Source organism: Phycodurus eques, chromosome 13 (assembly GCF_024500275.1).
Source record: "Phycodurus eques isolate BA_2022a chromosome 13, UOR_Pequ_1.1, whole genome shotgun sequence".
Taxonomy (NCBI): Eukaryota; Metazoa; Chordata; class Actinopteri; order Syngnathiformes; family Syngnathidae; genus Phycodurus; species Phycodurus eques.
This window is the reverse complement of record NC_084537.1, coordinates 21,277,005-21,304,512: the sequence shown is the minus strand read 5'-3', so window position 1 is coordinate 21,304,512 and position 27,508 is coordinate 21,277,005. Positions and strand designations below refer to the sequence as shown.

Genomic DNA, 27,508 nt, shown 5'->3' with positions numbered 1-27,508 from the left:
GAGGACGCAGCTGCTTCCAAGGTCGTTCAAACAATCGCCTTTGTCGCCTTCTTTCCACACGGCGTGCCAGTGGCGCAACGCGGCCCGATCCAGAATAGCGGAGTGTCTTGGACGCTCCGAGAGCTCGAAGGGATGCAGTCGGTCATGCGAACGGCCGCTGGCGGGTTAGGGCGGGAAGCTTTTGCACGCGACATATGTCGTCTACGTGTCAGCCGCAGCCTGACGTCCGCACTCACCGGCAATTTGAAAATAATCAACCGCGATACGCATTTGGATCAGCACCAAAATGTACACCTTCCTAGACACACAGTCAAATTTACTACATAAACGTACTTAATCGCCTATTGGGCTGTCACTATCGAATCTTTTTACAATTGATTCTCATTGATTATTGATCGAATAAAGGAACAATAATCCCCTCAGTCCACTATTACAATTTTTTTTTTTTTAAAAAAAGGTCTGCCACGGATGCCGCCATTTTTACCCAGTCTCTTCCTTCCTGTTGAGTCATGAACACAGATTTGAACTGAGACAAGGGAGGCTTGCAGTTGTTTAGACCAACAAGTTTGGTTGTTTAGTTTGTTCTGGGTTCCTTTGTGGCCTCCTGGATGAATCGCTCAACCAAACTTCCCCGGCGAAAGGCAGGAGTTAAGGAAGTTCCGCCTACACGCGCACTCACTCACTCCGCTCGCATCCCCCGACTCGCTAATCCAATCACAAATCTAACGGCCGCAAGGTTGTGATTGCCAGTCAAGTGGGAGTGGTAAGATAAAATGGCGGCACCCATGTCTGCTACTTTGGCTCGCCATAGTTTCGCCAAACTCGGACCGTGGTGATTTTGATGTATTTTTACATATTTTGTCATTACATTTTAAAATTCGGTTAAAAAAAAAAAATAATAATAATAATAATGTTTTTTAAGTTGAGAGAAATGACCTGAGACTGGCTCATGGTGGGACATTTTAAAACACCTCTTTTACAAAATATGATTCCTACAATTCATGTCATTTGTTTTATTTTCATTTGTAGATGACACTTTAACCCTACATTTCTTTATATTTGTGACGTCAAAAATGTTCATTTCATGTGTTTATTTATAATGTCTATTAATGCAATTTATATATATACACACTATGTTTATTATATTATTTTCCACGTTCCCCCCCCCCCTCCCTCTTTTGCCGTGGCTCGTGATGGGACACTTTTTACCTTCCTTCACTGATAATGGGCTGTAAATAAAAAACAATTACAACCACAAATCTGCACCGAAATCTAAAATCTAAATCTAATCAGTCCCCGTCCCTCTACAAACTTTCCAAATGCACAAGCAAAAAAGATGCAGTCAATCCACGGCTTATTATAATAATCGTTTAACAAATTCATGTTCCGATGCGCTGTCCTTTCAGCTCTGTCCACAGCGAGAGATAAACATAATTTTTTTAGTCCCTAATGCGTATTTAATGGGTATTGCTCCCTCAAGCCAAAATTGTGCTTTGACGCACAGGCAAACAAGCTGAAATTTCTCCATAAATCACAACAATGTGCTACAATGAGCTAAATTGCGCCGACAGGTTGCGCTCATGTTAATGTTTGTTTTTATATCAGCCCGTATATTATATCAATTGCTCAGTTATGCATAAACAAAAGCCAAATGTCCCAATCAAACATTCAATCTATGTACGCATACCCGTCTACTCATAGAATTATCATATTTCTTATTTTCAGCTAAACATATTTTAGCGAGGGTTGCAACATTTCTGGAATGGCTAAAAACACTGGCACCCAAGTGGTGCCAATATTATTAGCCATGACTGTATGTTACTGCCCCCAGGTGGCCAAAGCATGCACACCAGAAGGAGCAGCACGATGCCAATTGAATTCAAGCAAACAATGTGGCAAAACTCTTTCATTATGTCTCATTACTGTATGTTTTCATATAAAGTTCAATATTATTGAGTGCTATATAAAGAACGGCTAATTGACAATTCAAACATGAAACATGATTTGAGTTACAAGAGTTACACCTGGACTCTATCCACAGGGTGCTTTTGTATTTTTTTTATGGATTCAGCGATGAGATGCAAATTGAAATCTTTTTTTTTTTTTTTTTTTTTTTTTTTTTTCCCAGCCAGCAAGGTCGCTGCTACGAAGAAGGGGGGGAATGCTCGAATTATAGAATTCCTGGCATTTCTTGATTCCAGCGAAGCCGCTTTTCCGACATCCATGATGGCGTCAATGCCCACTCGGAACTTTGTCCTAAATAGAAACACAAGGCCATATCCTTTTATAGAGCTGCCACTGTTGTTGGCAGCGTCAGCAGGCATGTAAGGGGTGGAGGTGGCACCTGGGGGCACCAGATAAAGAGACCTCATGGGCCACGGCGAGCCACTTCCAGCTGGAGCGAGCAGCCTCATCTCCTCTTGACAGCGTCTCGCCATGGCCCCAAAGAAGAAGGACGAGCCCGCACCTGTGGCGGCTCCCAAAGCGCCAGAACCTGAGCGCCCCAAGACCCCCGCGTTCAACCCTTCGTCAATCACGGTAAAAAGCAAACAAACTTCCACACAACATCCGTAACTTCAGGGGTTTATTTGCCACAAGTGTTGCCGTTGTGTTGATTCTTGTTCAAATCTGGACCAAAAATCCAAATTGTCATACGCAGTAAATAAATAATAAATATTTTTTTATTTAGGGTTACCAAACGATTCGAACAATAGTTGAACAAACTCTTAGCCTATCCAAGACTTTTGATTTCAAAAATGAGTTATCCATCAATTTGCTGTGCATATGTAATAATATGATGAGGTGATTAAACATGTCTTTGTCATAACGGCCCTTTGAGGGAAACCTTAACTACAGGGTGGCTCGTGACAAATTATCACTTTGACACGCCTGGACTAGTTGGGGGGGGAACATAGCATCTATTAATCAAGGGGAAAAAAAGTAAACTAATAATAACTAGAAAATGTAAGTCACTCAAAATGTTGTGCGAATGCTTAACCATCGTTTCACCAGGCTCGATGTCAAAGAACAAAAAAAAAAACAAAAAAAAAAAAAATCTAAATCAAAATACAGGACTGTAACACTGTAAAATTGAGATGTATTTAACACAATTGGCGAAAGCATAATAATATCCATTCATAAAAAGTATTCATGACAATAACTACCAGGGGAGGCAAAAGATACAAAAGACTGGCAGTGAGGCGAAGCCAGCACAGCTCCTGAAGAGCATTAGGGACACCCTGTGAATGAGACGCAGTAGTGCACTGCTGACACTGGCAGAAGTCAAGTGACACATCTCGACTGACAGACCAACTTTGTCCACGTTGGGGAGGAGCTAAGATTAGCCTGGGTTGCTAGTGGAAGTCACGGAGAGTTGTCACTGCATGTACACGCACATATCCGGTGCATTTTTTTTTTTTTTTTTCTAAATCAAATCATCATTAAGTAATTTATTTTTAAGGGCAATGTTGTATGACGTGTAAGAAATGGTATTTGAACTGTTTTGAGATCATATTTTGTAGTTATTTTCTGTTGAAATTGCGAATATATAGGCAATTGAACATTTTTTGGTTGGGTTGTTTATTACTTGTGGCTTTTTTACTTTCCCCATCCCTCACAAATAGTTCGAGTTTACTGAATTTGTCATTCGTCATTATTATCGACTTTCAATTAGAACTCAGCCCCGCAAAATCATATTTGTCAACTTTCTTTCTTATTTTCTTGGCACCCAGGTCCATGTTGAATTTTTTGTGGCTTTTTTCTAGAATTTTGATGATCATTACAATGTAATGTGCACGGTGGACGAATGGCTAGCACATTCTGAGGTCGTGGGTTCAAATCCAGGGTCCGGCCTTCCTGTGTGGAGTTTGCATGTTTTCTCCAGCTACTCCCGTTTCCTCCCACATTCCAAAAACATGCAATACTGTATATATATTCTTTACTTGAAAAATATTTAAGATTATTTTGCATTTTGGTGACTTTTTGTGATTTTTTTTCTAACATATTTATGGTGCTTTCTTTTTTTATTTTACTTTAATCACTTTCTTTTCGATAATTTGTGTTTTTTTTTTATTTTGTGATTTTGTGCTGAAAATTGTATTTTATTTTGTGACTAATTCTGAAATTAGTTTTTGTCATTTCATTGCCAGCGAGATTTTCTAGAATATTTAAGACTTTCCCCCCCCTCATTTTATTGATTACTTTCATTTTGATTTGTCATGTTTTCATGATTTTTCATGTATTTTGACGAGTTGCTTTGTGACAAATTGATTTGTATGAAATAACACAGCAGCACGCATGAACTCATGGGCCTCATGTGAACCCCCGACCTTACTGGAGCCCCCCCGACCCTGCGGTGGTGACACGCGGCATGGTCTAAAATTAAATAGACAGTAGCTGACAGTGGAGCCAAGGTCAGCGACAATGCGCCGCGATGACAGCAGGGCTGCAACTCGATCCAATGACAGCACTGATGCTGTTGAGGTTTTTTTTTTTTCTTACACCCTTTTTAATCTGATACGTGCGGCCTTTTTTTGTCTCTCCAGCTGGAATTCACCCCCGAGCAAATCGAAGGTATGCTTTTAAGGCCGTCATCTTGCATGCTATTCGTAGAAGAGCGGAGCGGGGCGCTGACTAATCTCATTACTAATGTGCGAAAAACATTGAGACAACAGCTGATCGTCCGGTGCTTCACTGGAAATCGACACTTCCATTGGCAAGATCGGAGGAACGTTTTGAGGCTGTGTAGTCTTTTGTCTGTGTAGATTCTCCGACATCCAGGTTAAGGTACTCCACAAAGGTTGAATTGAGCTAACTGGACTCTTGTTTGTTGAAGATGTTTCACTTTCACCTTACAGTGAATTTAGAGATTTGTTTCTAAATGTAAAAGGCTAAAGAGAATTGCTGAAAACGCATGCAATGCATAGAAATGCATCCTGCCGCTTTAGAGCGCCTTGTTGTTGGCTGTGAGTGTGTGCACATCACGCAGAGAAAGGCGGAAGAGTGAGGATGGGGGATTTTTTTTTTTTATAAGTCCAACATGACAGCCAACGTGTAGACCGGGGCTGCTTAAGAGCGCCTCGTTGTCGGCTGTGAGTGCACGCATGTCACGGAGACAAGGTGGAGGAGCGAGCGGATTTTTAAATTTTCAAGTCCAATTTGACAGGCTGCCTGTGGATTACAGAGAAAAAAATACCAACTAACTCACCTGCCGGACAAGATTTCCCCGTTCACAAAAATAGCCTCCGTAGTGATATGTAAGCATAAGAAAGCGGTTCGATGAAGTAGCATCCATTTCTCAGCAGGGCGTGGTTTCGTCCATTCAGTGGACACGCCTACATCATGCGAGACCACAGACAAGTGCTTGATTTGTCACAATTCTGAAGACTCATTTTGGCAATTTATTTCATCCTTCAAATTTGCCAGAGTTGTTAACATTTTTCTCCGTGGTGTGTCAAATTGAGAAGACGTTTGTTGACTTTACAGAGACTTTGAAGTGTGGAGTCTCCCTATGTATGTCTCTGGTGGGCGTTTGCTGTTGTCCAACCGACCGGTGAACGTTCGTTCATCTCCCTGGCAGCAAAACATCTTATTAGTGGACCTTCTTCCCGTGAAATGAGACAATCTTTCGGGGAGAGATGTCAGATGAGATGCGACGGCGCAGTCGTCCTCCTGTTTAAAGAGGGCCTTTTGAGTTTGACATAGATGGAAACCAGTAGGCCTACCAATCTAGAATTTTGACTTCGCCCTCCGCAAAGGAACGGCCGTCATTTTCAAATGCAAATGAAAGAGGATAAATCAAAGAGAAATATCACGCTGGCTTCTGCATGGTTTTGGTTGATGCGTAGTCACTTTAATGTGATTAATTTGTAATTTTTTCTCTCTCAAACAGACTTCAAAGACGCATTCCAGCTGTTCGACAGGACTCCCAACAGCGAGATGAAGATCACCTACGGCCAGTGTGGCGATCTCATTCGAGCTTTGGGACAGAATCCCACCAACGCCGAGATCATGTACGTGCTCGGGAGGCCCAAACCTGAAGGTATGTACATCATTTTCCTTACATTTTGGCAAGGATCTGGATGAATGTGCTCGTGATTGAGTGCAAGCGTGTACCTAATAAAGTGCCCTCTGCCGCAGACATGCAGTCCAAGATGCTGGACTTCGAGGAGTTCCTTCCCATCCACCAGCACATCTGCAAGGCCAAAGACCGGGGAACTTTCGAGGACTTCGTGGAGGGCCTGCGGGTGTTCGACAAGGAGGGTAACGGCACCGTCATGGGCGCGGAGCTGAGACACGTCCTGGCCACGCTGGGTAAACATCATCATTTCGTTGTCATCTTATGCAGTCATGTCATGAGGATGAGTTGACAGTTTTGGGGTCTTTTAGGTGAAAAGATGCGAGAGGACGAGGTGGAGCAGCTGATGCAGAACCAAGAGGATGCAAACGGATGCATCAATTATGAAGCTTTTGTCAAATACCTCATGGCTTCTTGAAAAAAAATACAAAATAAAAAAAATAATAATAATTTCAGAGTCATTGCCCATTGTGGGGTGGCCCTTATTATGCATTATGATGACAATTTGTATTGGTTTTCCTACTTCAGTTCACTGGAAAAACAACATCATCTTAAGTGTGAATATCATTCTATGTTTCCAAAGATTATCGATAAAGGGATAAAGGTCCCTGTTCATAATGTAAAGCAGAGAAGAAATAAATACGTTACGTATGAATGTGTAATTGTTTCCCTAAAACGGGGCTACTTACCTGCACTTTGCATTTGGGTATATATTCTCTCCCCACCCCCATTCCAGTCTGTAGTTATTTGGGGCAATAAATATACTGGAATTAAAAATGACAAAATATTTTATATTTAAAAATAAGAGTTGTATTATCATGAAAGTCAAATGATACTTTCAATTTTAAAATTACAATACTGATTTATTTCAATACAATTATACAAACATTAAATTATTTAAAATTATAATTTTATAATGACAAGAGTGTTTTATTTTTTCTTAAATCACAAAATATACCAATATTTTAAAGATTCTAACTATATACTACTTCTATTAATATTTTCCTTAGCCGAATAGCATCGTTGCCTAGGTCATGTTTGAATATTTTCGGAAAACGCTAAACACAATTTTTAGTAAGCAAATTGGAATTTTTATTGCTTTAATAACAGTAAGTAAAAATAACTAAGGCATTTATCCTATTAGGGCTAATGTGCTATAGAATAAATAAAGACAAATCTTAAATATGAAGCATTTTTTTTTTTACGGATTCCACATTAACCCATTTTCTCAACATTTATTTTAAATAGAATTTATACATACATATATAATGAACATCAAAACATTTTAATATAAATTATAATAAATGATTTTATTTTTAAAATAATTCATCATAGGAATATTAAATCAGCTTTTTCAATGCACGTTACATTAAATTATCAGATGGTAAATTATTATTAATACAACAGAATTTCTAAATTATTATTACATGTGTTTTAATCTTATCAAATGTTTTCTTATACAAGATCCAATGTCATCCAGGCACAGTGGCCAATAAAGTATAAAATACCAACATTCGTGGAAATATATCTTTTTTTTTGTTAAAATAGTTTATAAAGACATTTCTATCATTCTATTTTTTCGAATACATTACTACTGTACATTTGGAAATGTAAGGTAAGTTAGTATTTATTTATTTATTTATTTTTTAAGTTGTAACTATAATCTTTGGCCACATGAGAGCGCTGTCGTTCAATTTCATTTCATTTCATCTACTATTTTTTTTTTTTTTTTTTTACACAAAGTGACAATATGTATTTTCGTATGCTAGTATTTTACAGTCAGTCTTCAATACTGTATATGTGAAACAAACAGAGGGCCGAAATTACTTTTTCAAGAAGGATGACAGTCAAATTTCAGCAGAGTTGATTACATATACAGTAATTAGAATTTCAAGAAAGCTATAAAATGAATTATAAATACAACCCCAATTCCAATGAAGTTGGGACGTTGTGTTACACACAAATAAAAACGGAATACAATGATTTGCAAATCATGTTCAACCTAGATTTAATTTAATACACTACAAAGACAAGATATTTAATGTTCAAACTGATAAACTTGATTGTTTTTAGGAAATAATTATTAACTTAGAATTTTATGGCTGCAACAGTGTCCAGAAAAGCTGGGAAACCGGAGTGCCCGGAGAAAACCAGTCATCCACCGAGCCGCCCATTGTTGTATCAATATAGATAAATATTGAAAATATACCGTATATGCTCAAACATACACAGTATATATAATATAAATACTATATAATCCATTGGAAGTAGCAGTGCCCCTGCGTTATTGTGTTACAGTGCACTGGTAGTGAATAAGCGCCGTTATTAGAGGTTGTTACCACACGCGTGGTAATATACACACACGACCTCTGTCGGTTTGCATTGGCGCTAATATGCTGGAGACGTATTTTAATAAGGACACAAAGACGCCGCAGGCACAATGAAGTGTACTGTACTGTACTGTTACTGCGACTGGATGCTGACGTTGCGTCTCGTCCCTCCCACTGGTTTCAAAGCATGGGAAGCAGGATTTGTCACAACAAGTCATTATTATAGCGCTTCAGTGGTATTTTAGCTAATTGTTTTGGGGGGGGGGCGGAAAGCGCGCCGGTTCCTGGGTTTCGGCTTCCATAATTCCGCAAATGTTGGAATTATGGAAGCCGTCTTCCCGCGCAAGTACGCGATAGGCTGCGTTGCTTCGGTTTTAACTCGAAATACAGTATCTAAACGAATACCTTAAACGGCTAACGCATCGCATGCTAACAACCTACATTGACCTTTAGCCTACTCTTCATTCTGGAACAGCTCGTGCCTCAAAGGACGCGCAAATGTGTAAAAATCTTGTAAGATACGTAGAACGCTAACATGCTAACAGTTGGTATGTTAAAATATAGCAGGATGGCAACCCAAGTACAGTACTGCAGTTTTTTTAATTTTTTTATTTAGATCCACCTTTAGTAAGAGAGCAAATATAAAAAGCACTAACACGTATCTATGATTTTGCAGATGATGATGATTTATTTTATTTTTAGATTTTACAGCTTGCCCTGTAGCAGGGTAATATTTCTAATGAAAACTGATTACATGCTATCATGCTAACATACAAGATAACAACCTGAGTAGAGAAGGTGACTATAGGAGCCAGAGCACAAAAGGTATCAAGTTTATTATTTATTTTATTTTTTATTACTGAAATGCTATTCATTATTTGTAGGAAAATGTATACCGTATTTTCACGACCAGAAGGCGCACTTAAAAGTCTTGTGTTTTTTACATTTTCTCCGCTTGACTGACTGACGGAGCATTTCCTGCCGACACGCTGCTTATACAGAGGGAAAGCGGACGTGGCTGAGGACAGCATGCGGACGTAAAGGGCGTGAAGGAGGACGCAAAAGGCATGCCCCCAGCAGGTATATAGCGCCGGTATGTGCAATGTGCAAAACAACATCGGTTTGGCTAAGGACCCCCGAAAATGACTGCGATCAAGCCAGCCTCCACTTGTAAAGTAGCAATCAAGCCAGCCACCCCTAATATTGTTCATACTAGGCATTACGGTAATAAGTCGCCAACTCGCGGCGAAAGCGACCTTCAAAATAAAGGTTTCCCAATAATACAGACGTCAGTGCTCTTCGGTTAAGGAACGCAACCAGCAAGGTTAATTTGAACCTTGAGATGCATTAAAAAAAAATTAGTTTATTCGTTTTCTGATACTTTTATTTTGAAATACAATATCAGATCTTCATCAAACCTCTTTTAATGGAGTCCTTGGTGGTCTGTCACACAGATCTGGACTTGTCTTGTGATACCAATGAGATTATGTTGGGGTGGCTTTGGCTCAGTAGGTAGAGCAGGTTCGAATCCCTGCTACGACTGTCCGCATGTCGAAGTGTCACATGGCAGCAGTCGCCCATTGGTTTATGAATGTCTGTGTGAATGTGAGGCTTTGTTTAGCGCTTTGGGCGCTGTAAAGATGTAGATAAAGTGCTATACAAGTCCAGTCCATGTATTTTTCCTAAGATATCAAATAAACTACATTTTTAATGTATCTCAAGATTCAAATTAACTTTGCTGGTTGCATTCTTTATCTGAAGAGCACTGACGTCCGTATTATTGGGAAGCTTTTATTTTGAAGGTGGCTTTCGCCGCGAGTTGTCGACCTATTACCGTAATGCTTCGTATGACCAAAATTAGGGGCGGCTGGCTTGACTGCTACTTTACGAGTGGAGGCTGGCTTGAACGCAGTCGAAAACTGCACCTACGAAGAGACACGCTTACGAAGCACAGTTTAAACTGCAAGCCATCAGTTACGCGGAGGAACATGGGAATCGAGCAGCCGCGAGAGAATTCAAGATCAACGAATCCGTGGTTCGCAAGTGGAGGAAGCAGGAAAACGAGCTTCGGCGTAAACAGGGCGTTCAAAGTGAAGTTGCGAGCGGCGTGGAAGCGATGGATGACAGATGGCGAACACGGCTTTACCAAGACTAGGAGGGAGCGCCTTATGGTCGTGAAAACACGGTAAATGGTATTAGTAACACAAACACATTTACATATATTCTCTCTCTCTCTCTCTCTCTCTGTCTCACACACACACACACACACAAAGACAAGACGCACACAGACAAACAATGTTTGTAAGGCAAAACCTGTGACTTAGCAAAAATTTACATCAAATAAATATACAGTATATACAGTATAGTTAGGTCAAAAATGATGTCACATTTCTTTGCAAAGTGTATAATGGACGTGATCAACAGTTAGGACCCGAATAAACAAATACAAGTATTTTTTTTCTTGACTTTGTAGACGCTTGCTTTTTGTTAGATGACGTGTTGACATGACGTGTCGTAATTTTCTTTGGGGCGTTTGACACAAAATGGCTTTGTTCGTAACTGTTTTAACAAAAATCCAAAATATGTGAGCATAAATATGCTATTAGGCGATGACATATTGGTTGTATATGAATAAATGTAGTATTCTGCACAATCTGCAACAGTTCCCATACAGCGCGATCGCCAAGGTAACGTGACAAACTTGTACAAAATACTAATATGGTCAAATGTACACATTATGCATAATATGAGGAGTCGTGGAACTGTACACAGTATAACAGACACAAACATTGAACCATTTCTCATGATAAAATGTCATTCATTTACAGTTAAAATCTCCACAAAATAAATACATAAATAACAAAGTTAATGTAAACAAGGTGAGGGATTCGATTTTCTTTCTGTCAAACATGAACTGAGGATATCTTGGCATATAAAAATTAAAACAGGTAGCTAATAATAAATTTAACATCCATCCATCCATTTTCTTCCGCTTACCCGAGGTCAGGTCAAGGGGGCAGTATCTACCCAGCCACTTCATCCAACTCTTCCGATCCGCCTGTCGATCTCCCGTTCCATTTGTGAACAAGACCCAGAGATACTTGAACTCTTCCACTTGGGGCAGGATCTCATCCACGACCTGGAGAGGGCACTCCACCCTTTTCCGACTGAGGACCATGGTCTCAGATTTGGAGGTGCTGATTTTCATCCCAACCGTCTCACACTCGGCTGCGAACTGCTCCAGTGAGAGTTGGAGATCACGGCTTGATGAAGCAAACAGAACCACATCATCTGCAAAAAGCAGAGATGCAATACTGAGGCCACCAAACCTGATCCCTTAACCGCCTTGGCTGCGCCTATAAATTCGGTCCATAAAAGTAATGAACAGAATCGGTGACAAAGGGCAGCCTTGGCGGAGTCCAACCCTCACCAGAAAAACAAATCCGACTTACTGCCAGCAATGCGGACCAAACTCTGACACTGGTCGTACAGGGACCGAACAGCCTGTATCAGTGGGTTCAGTAACCCATACTCCCGAAGCACCCCCCCAAAGGACTCCCCGAGGGACACGGTCGAACGCCTTCTCCAAGTCCACAAAAGACATGTAGACTCCCGTGCACCCTCGAGGCCCCTGCCGAGGGTGTAATGCTGGTCCACTGTTCCACGGCCAGGACGAAAACCACACTGCTCTTCCTGAATCTGGGATTCGACTTCCCAACGGACCCTCCTCTCCAGCAACCCTAAATAGACCTTACCAGGGAGGCTGAGGAGTGTGATCCTCCTGTAGTTGAAACACACCCTCCGGTCCCCCTTCTTAAAAAGGGGGACCACCACCCCAGTCTGACAATCCAGAGGCACTGTCCCCGATGTCCACGCGATGTTGCAGAGGCGTCTCAACCAGGATAGCCCCACAACATGCAGAGCCTATAGGAACTCCGGGCGAACTTCATCCACGCCCGGGTCTTTGCCACCGAGGATCTTTTTAACCACATCGGTGACCTCAACCCCAGAGATAGGAGAGCCCCCGCCTCAGCGATCCCAGACTCTGCTCCCTCATGGGAAGGCGTGTCTGAGGAATTGAGGAGGTCTTTGAAGTATTCTCCCCACCGACTCACGTCTCGAGTCGAGGTCAGCGGTGCTCCATCCCCACGATACACAGTGTTGATGGTGCACTGCTGACCTCGACTCGAGACGCCGGATAGGAGACCAAAATTTCCTCAAAGCTGTCCACAAATCTTTTTCCATGGCCTCACCAAACTCCTCCTACACCTGGGTTTTTTTTTTTTTTTGCCTCTGCGACCACCAAAGCTGTATTCCGCTTCGTCAGCCGGTACCAATCAGTTGCCGCAGGAGTCCCACATCCCAAAAAGGCCCTATGGGACTCCTTCTTCAGTTTGACGGCATCCCTCATTGTTGGTGTCCACCAACGGCTACGGGGTTTTCCGCCACGACAGGCACCGACCACCTTACGGCCACAGCTCCGGTTGGCCACCTCACCAATGGAGGCGCGGAACATGGTCCACTCGGACTCGATGTCCCTCGCCTCCCCCGGAACGTGAGCGAAGTTCTGCCGGAGGGGGGAGTTGAAACTCCTAATAGGGGATTCTGCCTGACGTACCCATCAGACCCTCATAATACCTCTGGGCCTGCCAGGTCGGACCGGCATCTTCCCCCACCATCGGAGCAGACTCACCACCAGGTGGTGATCAGTTGAGAGCTCCGCCCCTTTCTTCACCCGAATGTTCAAGACATGCGGCCGCAAGTCCGATGACATGACCACAAAGTCGATCATCGAACTGTGGCCAAAGGTGTCTGGTGCCAAGTGCCGATATGGACACCCTTAGGCTTGAACATGATGTTTGTTATGGACAAGTATTCACTTCATTCATCCTTTCATTTGCCCCCGGGGCAACATAATGGACGAAAGTAGCTCAGTTTGTCAGGTGTTGGGCTTCGAAGTGAAGGGGCAAATGGCAACTGTTGTTGCCCTTAAGCAAGGAATCGTCCCCACCACCCCAGCTCGAGTGATGCGGTGAACCTCTCCTTGCGTGCCTGCATGTGTGTGATCTGGTCCTATGTGTGGTGTGCGACGCAAACTATACATCTGAGCGTGCGTTCAATTACCCGCTGAGGAACTATTGTGAGAATAATAAACTGAAAATTCTAAATTCATGACCACACCCACCAATTGTGTGCTTCACACCAGCCAAGGCAGCGTTGAAACCCCAGTCAGCGGGTTAGGTTCCTGACAAAATGAGCATTTGACTGCAGTTTGCCGTTAAAGCTGGGGACCACACGATCTGTGTGTGGCTGCTGGTCCCCACCACACACGATAACCACTGTCTGTGTGTGTGTGTGTGTGTGTGTGTGTGTGTGTGTGTGTGTATTCACACAGCGGTTGTCTGCTTAATGCTGTGGAAGCTGACCCGCGTCGGGGACGTGGGGATGGACATGGCCCGCGCCACTCGCACCCGCAGGGAGTGATTGTCCTGCCAGCGGTGCCAGCGTTTCCTCACCGCCGAGCGAACCTGCGGTGACAATAAGGGACAAAAAGCAGTGTGTTTGTCCGCTGAAGTGCCGATGGGCTGGGGGAGGCGGCAAGTATACACTGCGTTACAAATTATCATGCAAATGATATTTTTTCTTAGATTTTCCTCACGCAACTGACAGTCCGCATCATTTGCAAGTCATCAACTGTTAGAGCAATAATTGGAAAGTTTTTGACCAAAGCTCCCAATGATAACAGTATTTGTTTGAAAAATAATAAAACCTTAAATGCACTGTTCCAAATTATTACGCACAAAAGCGTTTCAAGACATTTTATAGGTTTGCAAAAGCTGAAATAACTCATGACTTGAATTTGAAGCATTGGGTCAGATGTGCAGGTCACAAAAGTGTTAAAATGTGTGAAATCGTTTCATAATACAATAATAATAGCTCATTCTTACAGAAAAATGGTACTATTCATGATTTATTTAATTAGAATTAATTAACTATTCATTAAAATAAGAATACATTCATTCTCATTTAAGAATATAGTTTATTAAACAATTGGTTAATCAATAATAATTTAATTAATAAACACAAATATAAAATGAGTATTATTTTATAATTAAACTATTTAATACATGATTTTTTGCCATTTTAAAAAATGTATTCATCAAATATTTGTCTCATTAAATGATTAAATTAATTATAAAAATGAAATTTAAAATCACACTATTATTAAAATATGTGTTATGTATTTTACGTACATTTTAACATTTACTTAAACCACTGGCCAATTACAAATAGAAAAATATTACTAAAATTAATGTTCACATTCATTTCATTAAATAATTGGTTGATTAATTCTAACTAAAGTATAGTAAATAATCACATACAAAATTAGAATGTATTTTACAGAAAGTATTTTACATACAGCACCGCAAATTGGAGACGATGGTGTATAATCCTTAAACATGGTCATTATAGTCATTGCGGGCTATCAATCCTAAATAGACCAAATTTAATAAAAAAAGCGCAACATTAACATGTTTGCTTGGTTGGCACAAAACAATGGCAGCCATTGTTGAAGGCTTATTAAAACAGACACACAAGAGCAGAACGTTCACTCCATCTGCATTTTGAGTTTCCACTGATTAGCGAGCACTCAGACTATTTGATTAACGGCGGCAAGCTTGTAAAAGCACTTAGGACAGCGTGAGAGACGAGTGAGGCGCGACCCAATTAGAGTTTGATCGCATTAAACAACCTTACGAAAATGCATCAAGCTACGTTGGCGCCTCTTGTGGTTTTGTTTTTAATGTAAAGCTACGACACACGAGTCAAACCTGCTTCAGAAAAACAAATTAAGCCCACAGAGATTTTTACAGTTTCTTTGCACTGGGTCTTCAATCCTCTCAGAAATGAATGAATGCGTTATACTCACCTCCCCGTTAAGGAAGCAGTAGAAGACGGACACAAAGAAGCCCTGCGGAACGACACACATCAGCGCCATGCGGTTTAATCACAGCGCAATTAGACCACGCTAACTAATGACATATTATCGCTCTTCAAACAATGAAAGACATTAAATGGAGCAAATGGTGTGAACCCCAGTGTGACGTTTCGAGTCTTCACGAGCTTTCAATAACTTCAAAACTGTGTGTATACCATTTTGTGTGTGTGTACCTTGTAAATGGCTGTACACCACTTTTTGTTTAATTCACGGCTGTGTGTAAACCATTTTGGTGAGTCTGTGAACCATGTAACTGTGTATACCATTTTTGATGTGCACAGTTAGTTAACAACTGTGTTTATACCGTTTGTGTGTACTTTATACGAAACTGTACACCACCTTCAGTTGTGTGTTACAACAGTGTGTATACGATTTGGCAGTGTATGTATACCTTGTAACTGTTTATAAAAAAATTTATGTGCGTAACACTTCACACCTGTGTACATACCATTTGTGTGTGTGCCTTAACTGTGTGTATACCAATTTGCCATGTCTGTGTACTTTTAATTGTGTATATACCATTTCAAGGTGTGTGGGTGTTTACTACTCATCTGTGTGTGTATATTACCTTGGCATGTGTACACTATATAACTGTGTACTGTATATACTATATTTAGTGTGTGTGTGTGTGTACCTTGTAACTGTGTGTATACCATTTTCAAGTGTGTGTTTAATTTACAACTTCCGGCGTGTCTGTTTACCTTGTAACTGTGTGTATCGTAGTGGTGTCACAAAACCAAAATTCTGACTATGAAACTTATTTTTGCGCTAAGGTGATTAACTGATAATCGAGTCTATAATGTTAGTTACTTTCCCGTATTCTACTGGGAATAATTGATTAATAACGGGTCAAACAGCCTCCTCCAACAGAATGTGTTTGAGTTCCAGTATCTGTATTGCTCAGTGGAATATTTGACGATAGTGAGAGAAGAAAAAATAGCCACAGGAGAGCAATCATGCCCACACGGCCTCCTTATTTGTGACAGCTAAGAGCGCAGAACAGTGTCGGGATGTCTTTCTTCCTCGCATCGTCCTCCCCCGCCGGAAAGTCCACACGCTCGCACACACGCCAGGGAAAAGAAAGTTTCAACGAGAGCCAGTAGGGAGTCGGCATGAGTCACGGCGAAAAAGGCGGCGCCCACGTCGCCTCGCGTACCTGAAACGACTGCAGGAAGGAGTTGAAATAGACGAAGACGATCTGCGAGATGTCGTCCCCCCCCGGGTTGACGAAGAAGAGCATGTAGGTGATGCCCAGCAGGGGCAGCAGGACCAGCGTGGCCTTCACGGCCTTTCTGCAAAGGAGCGAGGCCGAGAAGAAACAACTCCTCAGCTACTTGTGCTCAACAACACATCGGCAGATTCACGCACCCTGTAAACATACACCCTAGGCATGTTTTTATAGCATTTAAAATGTTTTTTAAAGGTCTTTAAACACACTTTCTTTCAAAGTCACACATTTTCTTCATACAGACGCGGTAAAAAGTGTGATATTTTCCCTTTCTAAATCTAGTACACCGCTAACATGTCTTTAAATGAAAATAATGCACTTCCAGATGGCTAGCAGCTGAACTCCCCCTCGTGAGACGAGCTCGGCTAATGAACCGCGATTAATACCAATATTGCATCCCAGAGCTACTTGCAACACGAGATCTGATCGAAATAAACGCGCCGTCTAATGTGAGCGTTGAAGGCATTTGCGGATACTAAAAAGATCTTTCGAGTAAACAAAAACAAAACCAAAAAAAAACTTGAAATAACAGCAATGACATCATTACGACATTAATGAAATGTTTTTGAATTAAATCCCGATGACTGCAGCGAGAGGAAGTTCTTCAACCCGAAAGCAGCGATGACAAGCACAATGAATGCGCGCGATCCCAGCAGCTGCGGACTAAATTGATCAAAACGAGCAAAGGCTTTAGATCCATTTCAAAAGAAGCGCTAACGAAAGAAGCCAAAAGAAAAAGCCCTCTCACCTGTACTGGATGGTTTCTGAGGTGGTCGACGCTCTCAGTTTGGTCATCAGTATTCGGACGATATTGAAGAGGAAAACAAAGTTGATCTAGAAAACAAACAAAACAAAAGATTCATCTTTTTCATGGTGAATCCTCAAAATTGTTTTTGACGCTTGGCTCCACTCACATTAGCTTTGCAAATTAGCATCAGCCATCGTGTTTGCCAAACTTTTTTTTTGTTTGATTGTTTTTTTTTTTTTTTGTTGAGCCAAAGCACATATTTTACATTTGCAAAATCTCATGGCACACCACCAAACAAAAATGTCACAAAAAGTATCCAGTGGTGCCTTGAGACACAAGTGACCCAACGTACAAGCAAAAATGTTATACACGGCAAGCGCCAACTTACGGACGCTAACTAACAAAACTTAACTTAGAGTGCTTCATAACAAGCAGCAGTTTGGAAGATGATGAAAAATTCTTCTTTAACAGTTTTCTTTCAATTCAAATCGTGTTAGAGAACCCTAAAATGAATATATTTCAAGGTCAAGTACAGAGTCTTGCAGTGATGCTGACCAGTAGCACAAGAATGACAGGCCCTTGGTAAATGTAGTCGATGTATTTCCCGGGGTCCTTGCCGAACCAGCACCTGTTGGGAGGACACGCACGGTGAACGTCAAGGCAAAACATGTAAATTGTTAGCCTAGTAGCATAATTGACCAAGTCATGTTTCAATTACTGGCACAATATCAATACAAAACACCGAGGCGCTTGCTAATAATTGTTGGTGTGGTTTTTTTCTTCTTTAAGTCTTTGTACATTGTGAAGCATTCAGGCCACGGTAATCCGCAAAGGTTGAATTGATGCAACTGGACTATTTTTATTTGTTGAATTTGATCATTATGCTACCAGACTAATGAAATGTCTTCGATTATTCACCTACTTTTCATTTTCATAATACAGCTTCCCGATGCTCCAGGCTATTATTATTGGACACGGAATACCTGAAAAGGAAGGCAGATTTTAACTTTTTGTGTGGTGTTTAATGACTGAATTATTGATATGTACAAAAATAAAATCTTTATTAAATACATAATAAGAATGCATGTGGCCATCATAAGCCATTTTAGCAACACAGGCAATGTTTTAGGTAACATTTTAACATGAAACACATCAAACATTATAAGATGTTTTTTGTAAACTATTCTCCCTTATTTGCTGGAAAACACCAGTTTGGCATCTTGGTGCCAAGGAACTATGTTGAAGAGCGTTGAGGAGTTTCATTCAGACAAAAATAGTGCTTTGCCGCCAACTTGCAGTCTCTCTAACCATTTAGAGAGATTTTCACTATTTGCGACACCATTTGAGTTAATGACGGAGGCGGCATAGTGACCTAGTGGTTAGCACATCTGTCACACAGTTCTGCGGTTGCGGTTTGAATCTGGGCTGCAGCCTTCCTGTGTAGGAAGTTTGCATGTTCTCGCCCCCGTGCTTCTGTGGGTTAATGAACATATCTACAATATTTAAATTTATTGAGATGCCCCCTGTACAAGTTTGATATGAAACATGCCCACGTGCTTGCGGGCACAGTATAAAACTTCATCAAGTGCGACGTACAGCATGTTCCGTCTGTTCCCTTTTTGATCTGGCTGCCCTACAAATTGGAATTATCAAAGAAAAGTGCAGACTTTGGATATTAAATTGGAAAAAAAATTCTCATTAGGTTCAATTTGCATCATCAGGAGTGACAAATGTACTAAATTCTCCATCTGGGACATTAGCTCCAGCATGCAGAGGGGCAAAAATCTTCCCCCGAAACAACTCTAGCATTGCTATTGATTGGCTTCATCCATATTTAGCATGCTCGTTTGTGACTGATTGCCTACAATCATATGCGTGTCAGTGTTTGACCATGAGACCAAGAAAACCCACGCAGGAACGGGGAGAACATGCAAAGTCCAGAAAGGAGGGCCAGAGCCCGGATTTGAACCCCCGACCTCAGAACTGTGATGCTAACCAGGCATCCATCGTTCCACAATATTTAGTTGTATTAAATTGAATGAATAGAAATAATTACACATATTGTATATATAATGAATATTCCATATAACTTATTGTAATACATATGATAAAGTAAAGATTTTTTATGTTTTGTAATTAAATATTTGTGGCAAAAAATTATACAACTGCACACAAAAACTAATTGCATCTTTGCGAATGGTGCTCTCTGTGGGCGGCACGGTGGGCGACTGGTTAGAGCGTTAGCCTCACAGTTCTGAGGACCCGGGTTCAATCCCCGGCCCCGCCTGTGTGGAGTTTGCATGTTCTCCCCGTGCCTGCGTGGGTTTTCTCTGGGCACTCCGGTTTCCTCCCACAGCCCAAAAACATGCATGAATCGAAGACTCTAAATTGCCCGTAGGTGTGAATGTGAGTGCGAATGGTTGTTTGTTTGTATGTGCCCTGCGATTGGTTGGCAACCAGTTCAGGGTGTACCCCGCCTCCTGCCCGATGATAGCTGGGATAGGCTCCAGCACGCCCGCGACCCTGGTGAGGAGAAGCGGCTCAGAAAATGGATGGATGCTCTCTGTGGTTATGTAAATAAAATGCCAACCGATACCTTGAGGATATATGGTTTTTTTTCTTGACTTTTGAATTTATTCGAGGATTTCTCTAGTGAAAAATTAAAGTCAGGTAAGAATGTGTGACAGAAATTGCAAGAATACTTTTGAGCTGGTTTTCCCAATAATGGGCCGACCTTCCATCAAGTAGGCGCAAAAAAATTGCGCCTGCTACATTGCAGCACATACGTTTTTGATTTTCATGTTCTAAAGACACTTGTGAAATGGTAGAAATGTTTTGAATTGTAATATATATATATATATATATATATATATATATATATATATATATATATATATATAATCCAACCACAACTGAGCATTATTTCCTTTACAATTATTTGTTGCGGACGTGCGAAATATGCGAAATGCTGCCAGAGTAATGTCTTAATCGCCATGGCGACAGAGTAAACACCATCTGCTAACGAGCACCGGCACATCCTCACAGGAACAGCAAAAGGTCATTAATTATGTTTTTCATAGAATGGGTAACATGACACTCGGGAATAATTTAGTATCATTCTACAGCGCCTTTTGACGCAAAAAGCAAAGATTTGCGTAACGGAATTTTGTGTGTGTGATGCACTTACACCAGCCGATGCAGAGGAAGACCCACTTGCGCAGCTTATCCGTGGAGTAGGTCATCACGATGGCCGTGTGCAGGTAGCAGCCCTCCACGAACATCCAGAAGAAGTTGGTGACCACAAAGTAGTTGTAGACGGTGGTCATCAGGCGACACCACGGCTGGCGCACACGGATGACATCACAGGAGACGCGAGTCACCCGGAAAGCGATGAAAACATACTGGCTACGTTTGGAATCACTCCCTCATTCACTACTCCCTCATGAATACAAAAGTGTTTTTATATAGTGTCTGTACAGTTTACATTAGGGGTGGGCAATTGGTCATCATAGTATAAATTGTTCCCATCACGGTAACTGGAGATAAGTGTGAAAATGATCATGAACGGGTTACATATTTCTTATCAAAGCTAAACTGATCCCCCCAAAATAAAAACAACAACAACAAAAAACAAAGATAACAGAATGCTGCTACTTTACATTTTGTATTAGCTCAGTGGTTTGCATGGTTCTCCGTCTTCGATACAGTGTACCGCATTTATCGAGCACTCCTTGTTCACGCATCAGTAAAATGAAACATAGCTTGCAAACACTACTCAGGAGCACCGTTAATTGCTGTCGCATAATTACAACGCACCGGCTCATAGTCAGTTGGCTTATCTTCCGCAAAAACTATTGAACAGATAAATAAATTACAATAACATTCTATATTTTTAGCTGGTTTCGAGACACACTTTATACACTTTTCTACCGCTGAGAATATATTATGCGCAATGCATAATGCGATATATGATAGTAGCTAGTGAGTGCTGCTTACCTCATTACTCTCATGGATGTTGTGGTCGATGAGCTGCAGCAGGAACCACATGACGTTTCTCAGGATGAAGGTGGTAATTAAGTTCCAGTGGATGATGTTGCGCAAACATCGGATGCTCCTGAGAAGGGGAGATGTTGGATGGGTGGGTGGATGGCAAAAAGTATTGGGACACACAGTGAAGTGGGGTACACACACATCAAGTTGGCCTTCGAGATGTTATCCTGGGAATTTGATGGACTTCTTCCTGACTTAACTCATCCAAGCGTAACTTTTGCGCATTGGGAACTTGATGGATTAATGTAATGATTAGGAACTCTTTCTAAGTACTTTTGTTCATATTGTGGACATTTGTTCTACCTTAACGGTAATCAAAATGGGAGGGGGGGGGAATAAAATTAAACAATAATAAAAATGAATACATATTTTTAAAAATTACAAAAATAAAAAATAAAATAATAAAAAAACGTGCTCAAACACTGTCATCCAAACTTGAACTTTTCAGGGTGAGTTCAATTTTGTTGGACGAAGAACCGAAAAGGACAGTCACAATGATCCCTCTTCCGATTGTTTATTAAAGTACAGCACCACAGCTTCTCCGATCTCTTTTTTTTTTTTTTATAAACTTGTTCAGCATCATCTGTTAGCATTGAATTATGTTTTTTATCCATTAAATTAAGGTTTTTTATGTGATCATTTTATTTATTTAATTTACACCCTATATTGATTAATTGTCCCCCAAAATCAAATAAATGTAATTATTACCATGCTGCTTCTGTTAACTGTCAGGAATCGTTCTTCGATGTCAAAGCGACAATAAAGAAACGAGACCGTGGCCGTCATGCTCGTATCATGATCTTGCGCAACACCTCGCCCCTATCCTGCTATAATACGAGTCGCTCTCCGTGCTTCATTTCCGGGCTTTTGGCTGCCACAGTTTTGTTTCTTTATCATGGTGTATATTTTGAGAAAAGATGATCAAAGACACTTGAGGTTGGATGTTGACTGTGGTGCTTTTTGGGCCCGCATCCAAGCGGAGTTCACACAAGTACTAGCAGTTGCTATCTGTTGATATCCCAACACAATATTGATTATTTCAGCCTTTAATCGCAGTCAGCTGCCCGCTGCTATCGGTACAGGTGTAGGTGTGCGTTTCAAACAGGACGTGCAAAGAATTACAAAGGCTACAGTGAAGAGTAGGAGAGGGGGAAACAATCATTAGAAAACGCACATATGCATGCAGCGCAGGGCTTGCAGCAATCTCATTCGTTTGACATAAGCGACCTAATGATGAGGAACGGAGGAAACATGAGAGGAACACTCCGGAACGTCTGCCTCTCCGAGATGGCACACGGAGACGTTTGCGCACTATTTCTGCACTCGCCTTAAGCACAGGAAGAGGATGAAGGCCACTAATAGCGCCCCCACAGAAATGCAGTGGCCCAGGTAGTTGATGATCAGCGCTATCTTGTAATGCATGGGATACATTCTCTGGAAGACAACATACAAACAACACACAGACACACATTTAGACAATATATCTCAATTTCTTTTTTTATGAAATGAACTGAAAGGCCCTCGCTACATATCAACAGATCAGCTCAGCATCATGGCTAGCGGACATCTTGGCTAGGCTTTCTGGCAGCGTGTCAAACTTGCTAACACGGCTTGTTAACGCATTTGAAACCGCATCATGTGATCATAAATATTAGTGTATTATTCACTGAGCTAAAATAAAATGAAATAACCTTGAGTTAAACAAAAGTGTATACCCAAAGGCACAGAATGTGTAACTGTCTCGCACTTTAACCACAAAATAAACAAACACTTGCCTTGCGATCTGCTTTGGGCAGTATGTTGCACTTGTTAACGCAACTTGGTACGGTAACTTATTTGAAATGGCCTCGCACAGATGTTAATAGCAGTGCATGATAAACTCAAATAAAACATTTTTAAATTGACAAATAGACAAGAAGTGCAACTGCCTCGCACTCTAACCATACGTCTACTTTGCAAACAAATACAGAGCAGCTCAGCTTCTAGACTGACTGTCGAGCCAAACTTGACACGATGGACACAGTTGCACGGTGTACCGGTACTAAAAAAGTACCGCTGTACATTGCTGTCAAAAACGATTTTCAGTTTTCAGGTACCGGTTTATATATATATATATATATATATATATATATATATATAAAAACCGGTACCTGAAAACTGAAAATCGTTATATATATATATAAAACGTTCAAAATTAAACATTTCATATTATTTTGGATTACTTAAAATACAATGAATTTGAAGTTGTTACCGGTTATTCCACTGCTTTTACTGATGTTTTAGATTTTCACCGCAGTGTCGTTTCAGTACTGGTACTGAGGTACTTTTTTTGCATTTAGTACACTACTATTGAAGTCAAAATTCTGGTATCGTGACAACACTAATGGACATTATGGAAGTTATCCAATAATAATGTAATGTGGTGATGTTCTCTTATTGGTTGGTGAAATTTGAATGGATAATTCGAGGAGTTCAAACCGTTGTTTAGCGCCGTTACTGCTGTTAGTTTGGTAGCTTTCTACTTCCTATTTTTGTTCCTTTTTTCTGGATGAAGACGGAGCTGCTACAGACTCTGATTCTGATCTTTTGTGACTGGTTCAGTTTTGTTCGTGCCGTTTGACATGGCGCGCCGAGTAAAGAAATAAACTGCTCTGTCAGTTCGTTGTGCGCACTAGCTGTTGACGGTCAGCTGCTATGTGCTTGTCACTCCTTGCTTTACTACTAGTTTTATTTTGCCACCGTCCAAAAAATACGACACCCGCCTATTCATCCGAGCTTGTTATCGTGGCTCTTTTTGTGTAAGGGGAGAAAGTGAATAGCATTGACACACTTCAAATGTCTTAGGATGTCTAAATTTGTCTGAGGAAAAATGGAAGTGCCAGAAATACACTTGAGTCGGGAGACGCGACGAGAGGCAAATGGGCCGCATGTTGCAGTCGGTCTTACGCTTTTTGCCTGCAGGCTTCGACTCATCCAGACACTGATACTGCATTTGGAGATTTGGCGCAGGCGTCCGGAAACAAAATGTCTCAAGTGTTTAATTGTGCAACGCAAAAGAGACTTGCATGTTCCTTTTGTGTGGCATTTCAAAAATATCGCAAAACCAAACACTTACCTTCTCGTCTAAAATGGGGACGCAGTTTGAATAATTGCTCTTTAGCGCCCATGTGCTGTTTTCCATGCATTCCCTGTATGCGCTTCCTGAAAAGAGATGACAATGTAATTATTGCAAACAAGCAAGATTCCAAGATGTACGCTTCCTCTAGCTGCTATTTGCATTCAGCTGGCCGAATGTCTCTCGGCTGAGTCACTTTAAGTGAGTCATCATTTGTGACAAGGTGACGCCGTTTGGAGAAAGTAAGTGGCAGTAAAGATCACCGTCACGGTCAAAGTTTGGCACGACAATCTGCCTGACTCTTACACGGAATCCCAATTCCGCAATGTTTTTGTACTTCCTATTCACCAGTAAGACATGCAAATCCTCCCCGTGTGTTCCTGCTTATCTTTTCAAACCCTACTATAAACTCCCAGTGGAAGTTCTTTTTTTAGTGTGCAATTCCTCAAAAGCAGTTGGCTCTTTATCTCTTAAAACAGGGCACATAGACAATGTGAGCGCATTTGATGTGGCCAGCCATGCAATTCTAAAAACAAATTACAGCTCCGACTTGTGAGGAATGGGCCCTCGCATCTCCTTTTCATGGCAAACCATCAAAACGGTGGTAAAGAAAAATTGCCACCATGGACTACATTAGATGTTGTAGCCATTGTTTTTTCCTGAAATTGTCCATGCTTATCGCCAACCTCTCTCTTTTCGGCAGGCATCGAGAAAGTCATGACTGGGTCTGGGTGACAGGATACATTTTCCTTTCCCATTATGTCCCTTGAGAATGACGTTTAATTTTTTGAATTCACAATGTCTAACTTGTCAAGAAACACCACTCGAAGCTGTCACAAGCCTGAGCTAGGGTAGCCAGTAAGTGCTAAAATGCATATAAAACGCCCAGGGCAACGATTCCCGACAACGACTTGACAAAAAGGCGCATCTGAGAAAAAGGCGTAGGCCGCATAGCACTAAAATTTGATGTCAAGCAGGGGGCCACAAAATACCATCCCTCGGGCCTCAATTGTCTCACCGGCCGAGAGTTTGAGACCCATGACTTAAAGTTACTGTGAACAACGCATTACCTCTATAACTGCCAAAGTTATCCAAGTAACGGCGGAACAATCAAATGATCCATCACTGATTTTAATGAGCCACTCGCAGTTTCACTGTACAGGTCTGTGTGTAAATAAGACTTGCATAGTTTAACCCTTGAGACACTCCACCTTCCACTCAACTTTTTTCATAGAGCACTTTAAAAGCAACCACAGCTAGAACAAAGCGCTGCAGATGAAGACCGACTAGGCATAGAATAGGAAGGCTTTATTACCATTGGATTGTGCAGACACAACAAATTGGGGTTAACGTTCTCACAGTTCTAGAGTTTCTCCATCGTCGAGACGGGAGCATTGCGACAGGAGCGGCTGCCTCAGCGGGAGGCAGAGCCAAGAAGGAGACGGCGCTTCGACCGCCACCGACGCTTGCATTTGTTGCCATGGTGAGGTTGTCTGAAAAGATATTAACTTTCCATTTCCTTTGACTTGAATCACTGAACATAGCGGGCAGCACACAGCAGTTTTGACTGGAGGAGCGCTCCTTGTCTTTGAAAACTAAAAACCTTTGATGCAATTCTAACCTCGAAAAGTACTCAGGTTATCACATTCAGGTTATCACACATTGAAAAACAGACGTTATTTCTTCAGTCAGATGCCGTCAAATTATTGACTTGCCTAATGCATTGCTGTGCACATTGTCCATTGAAATAAAACAGCCATGGGGAAAAATGTATACTACAAAAGATGAATTAAAAAAAATAAAATTTTAGCCGTGAAGCTATGTTAATTATTTACAATCATTCTAATTTGCTTTCACTGTTAAATGCATATTTTAAAATGAAGGTTTCAACAAACAATTATTGTGGCATTTATTTAGTTAAATGTTAACTAAAACAGCAAGTGTCTTCTTTAAAGAAATAAATACTCTATTGTATTCTTTAGGAAGCTATGATATGAAATATACTACTATTTAATATAGACACATTAGCTGTATCCTGCTGTGGGGTTCGAAATTCTGTACACGCGATGGTAACAGCCCATCCGTGTCTTCTTGGCTCCAGAATGGATAAAAGTGTATGGAGGTTATTTCCATCGATTCAAGTGGGGCCCAGCACTTTAATTTCACCTCTCGGTCAAGATACTCATCATTTAATTAGGGTTTTTTTTTTTTTTTTTTTATTGTAGATGTCCATTCCACTCCATTTGACTTGGTAGTTCATATAAAGTTGATTCTGCACATTTAATTTCAAGCAGTCATCAAGTAATCATTAATTATAGCTTTTTTGTTTTGACGTCCGACAACCTGATTCTTTTTTTTTTTTATTTTATTTTTTTTTATTTTTTAAATCAGGGACGGACATTCAAAGATTAGAATTTTTTTTTACGCAGAAGAAAGTTGAAAATTAATTATCCTGGAATAAAAGGCAGCACAGTCTGACTGACGGGTATTAAGGCGCTAACCTCACCATCCCGGCGAACCTCACCCCGATCACAATTTTGATGAATTTGATCAGGGCACAGGCAGGCAATTTCCGGGGTTCGAGAACTCCACTCATGCACGGATCGACGCGATTACACATCGTCCTCTTACGCACAGATATCTCGTTGAGACTGTCAGCACAGCACATTTAAAGGGAATGAGAGGAGTCGCTTTGATTGGCAGCGACTTAAGTCGGCTCTAAACACACCCACAGTGGCGCGGCCCACCCAACTGCGGAGCCCTGTTTTAGGGTAATGGTTAGGTTTACATACAATTGTGTGACACCATTTCAAATGAGTGAACAAATTTGAACAGATTCTGCCAAAAGCATGTCACTAGCTATGGCGTCAGCTAGCCAGAAGCTAAGCTGGACTGGGTTTGTTTACAGACTAGATGTGTGGCTTGAGCTTGATTCACCTTTGACACAGGCCACTATTGAGT

The 27,508-nt window shown here is 41.1% G+C and overlaps 2 protein-coding genes across 2 annotated transcripts in view; one reads left to right on the top strand and one right to left on the bottom strand.

The window, feature by feature from the left end:
• The first annotated feature begins 2,436 nt into the window (after window positions 1-2,436).
• Window positions 2,437-6,494, top strand: myl13 (myosin, light chain 13). Its single transcript, XM_061693059.1, has 5 exons — window positions 2,437-2,538; window positions 4,545-4,572; window positions 5,891-6,040; window positions 6,139-6,312; window positions 6,388-6,494. Exons 1-5 carry the CDS (start codon window positions 2,437-2,439, stop codon window positions 6,492-6,494), a joined length of 561 nt encoding a protein of 186 aa, XP_061549043.1.
• A 6,590-nt stretch (window positions 6,495-13,084) lies between these two features.
• LOC133411133 (corticotropin-releasing factor receptor 2) overlaps window positions 13,085-27,508 on the bottom strand; it is a 29,314-nt gene continuing 14,890 nt past the window's right edge. The window contains exons 3-12 of the mRNA XM_061693058.1: window positions 24,548-24,633; window positions 22,760-22,866; window positions 21,379-21,496; window positions 20,570-20,723; window positions 18,305-18,365; window positions 17,938-18,010; window positions 17,383-17,468; window positions 16,563-16,698; window positions 15,338-15,379; window positions 13,085-13,934 (exon numbers count right to left, since the gene is read on the bottom strand). Of these exons, the coding sequence (XP_061549042.1) occupies window positions 13,794-13,934; window positions 15,338-15,379; window positions 16,563-16,698; window positions 17,383-17,468; window positions 17,938-18,010; window positions 18,305-18,365; window positions 20,570-20,723; window positions 21,379-21,496; window positions 22,760-22,866; window positions 24,548-24,633 (1,004 nt within the window). The 3' untranslated portion in view covers window positions 13,085-13,793. The remainder of the gene's footprint in view (window positions 13,935-15,337; window positions 15,380-16,562; window positions 16,699-17,382; window positions 17,469-17,937; window positions 18,011-18,304; window positions 18,366-20,569; window positions 20,724-21,378; window positions 21,497-22,759; window positions 22,867-24,547; window positions 24,634-27,508) is intronic.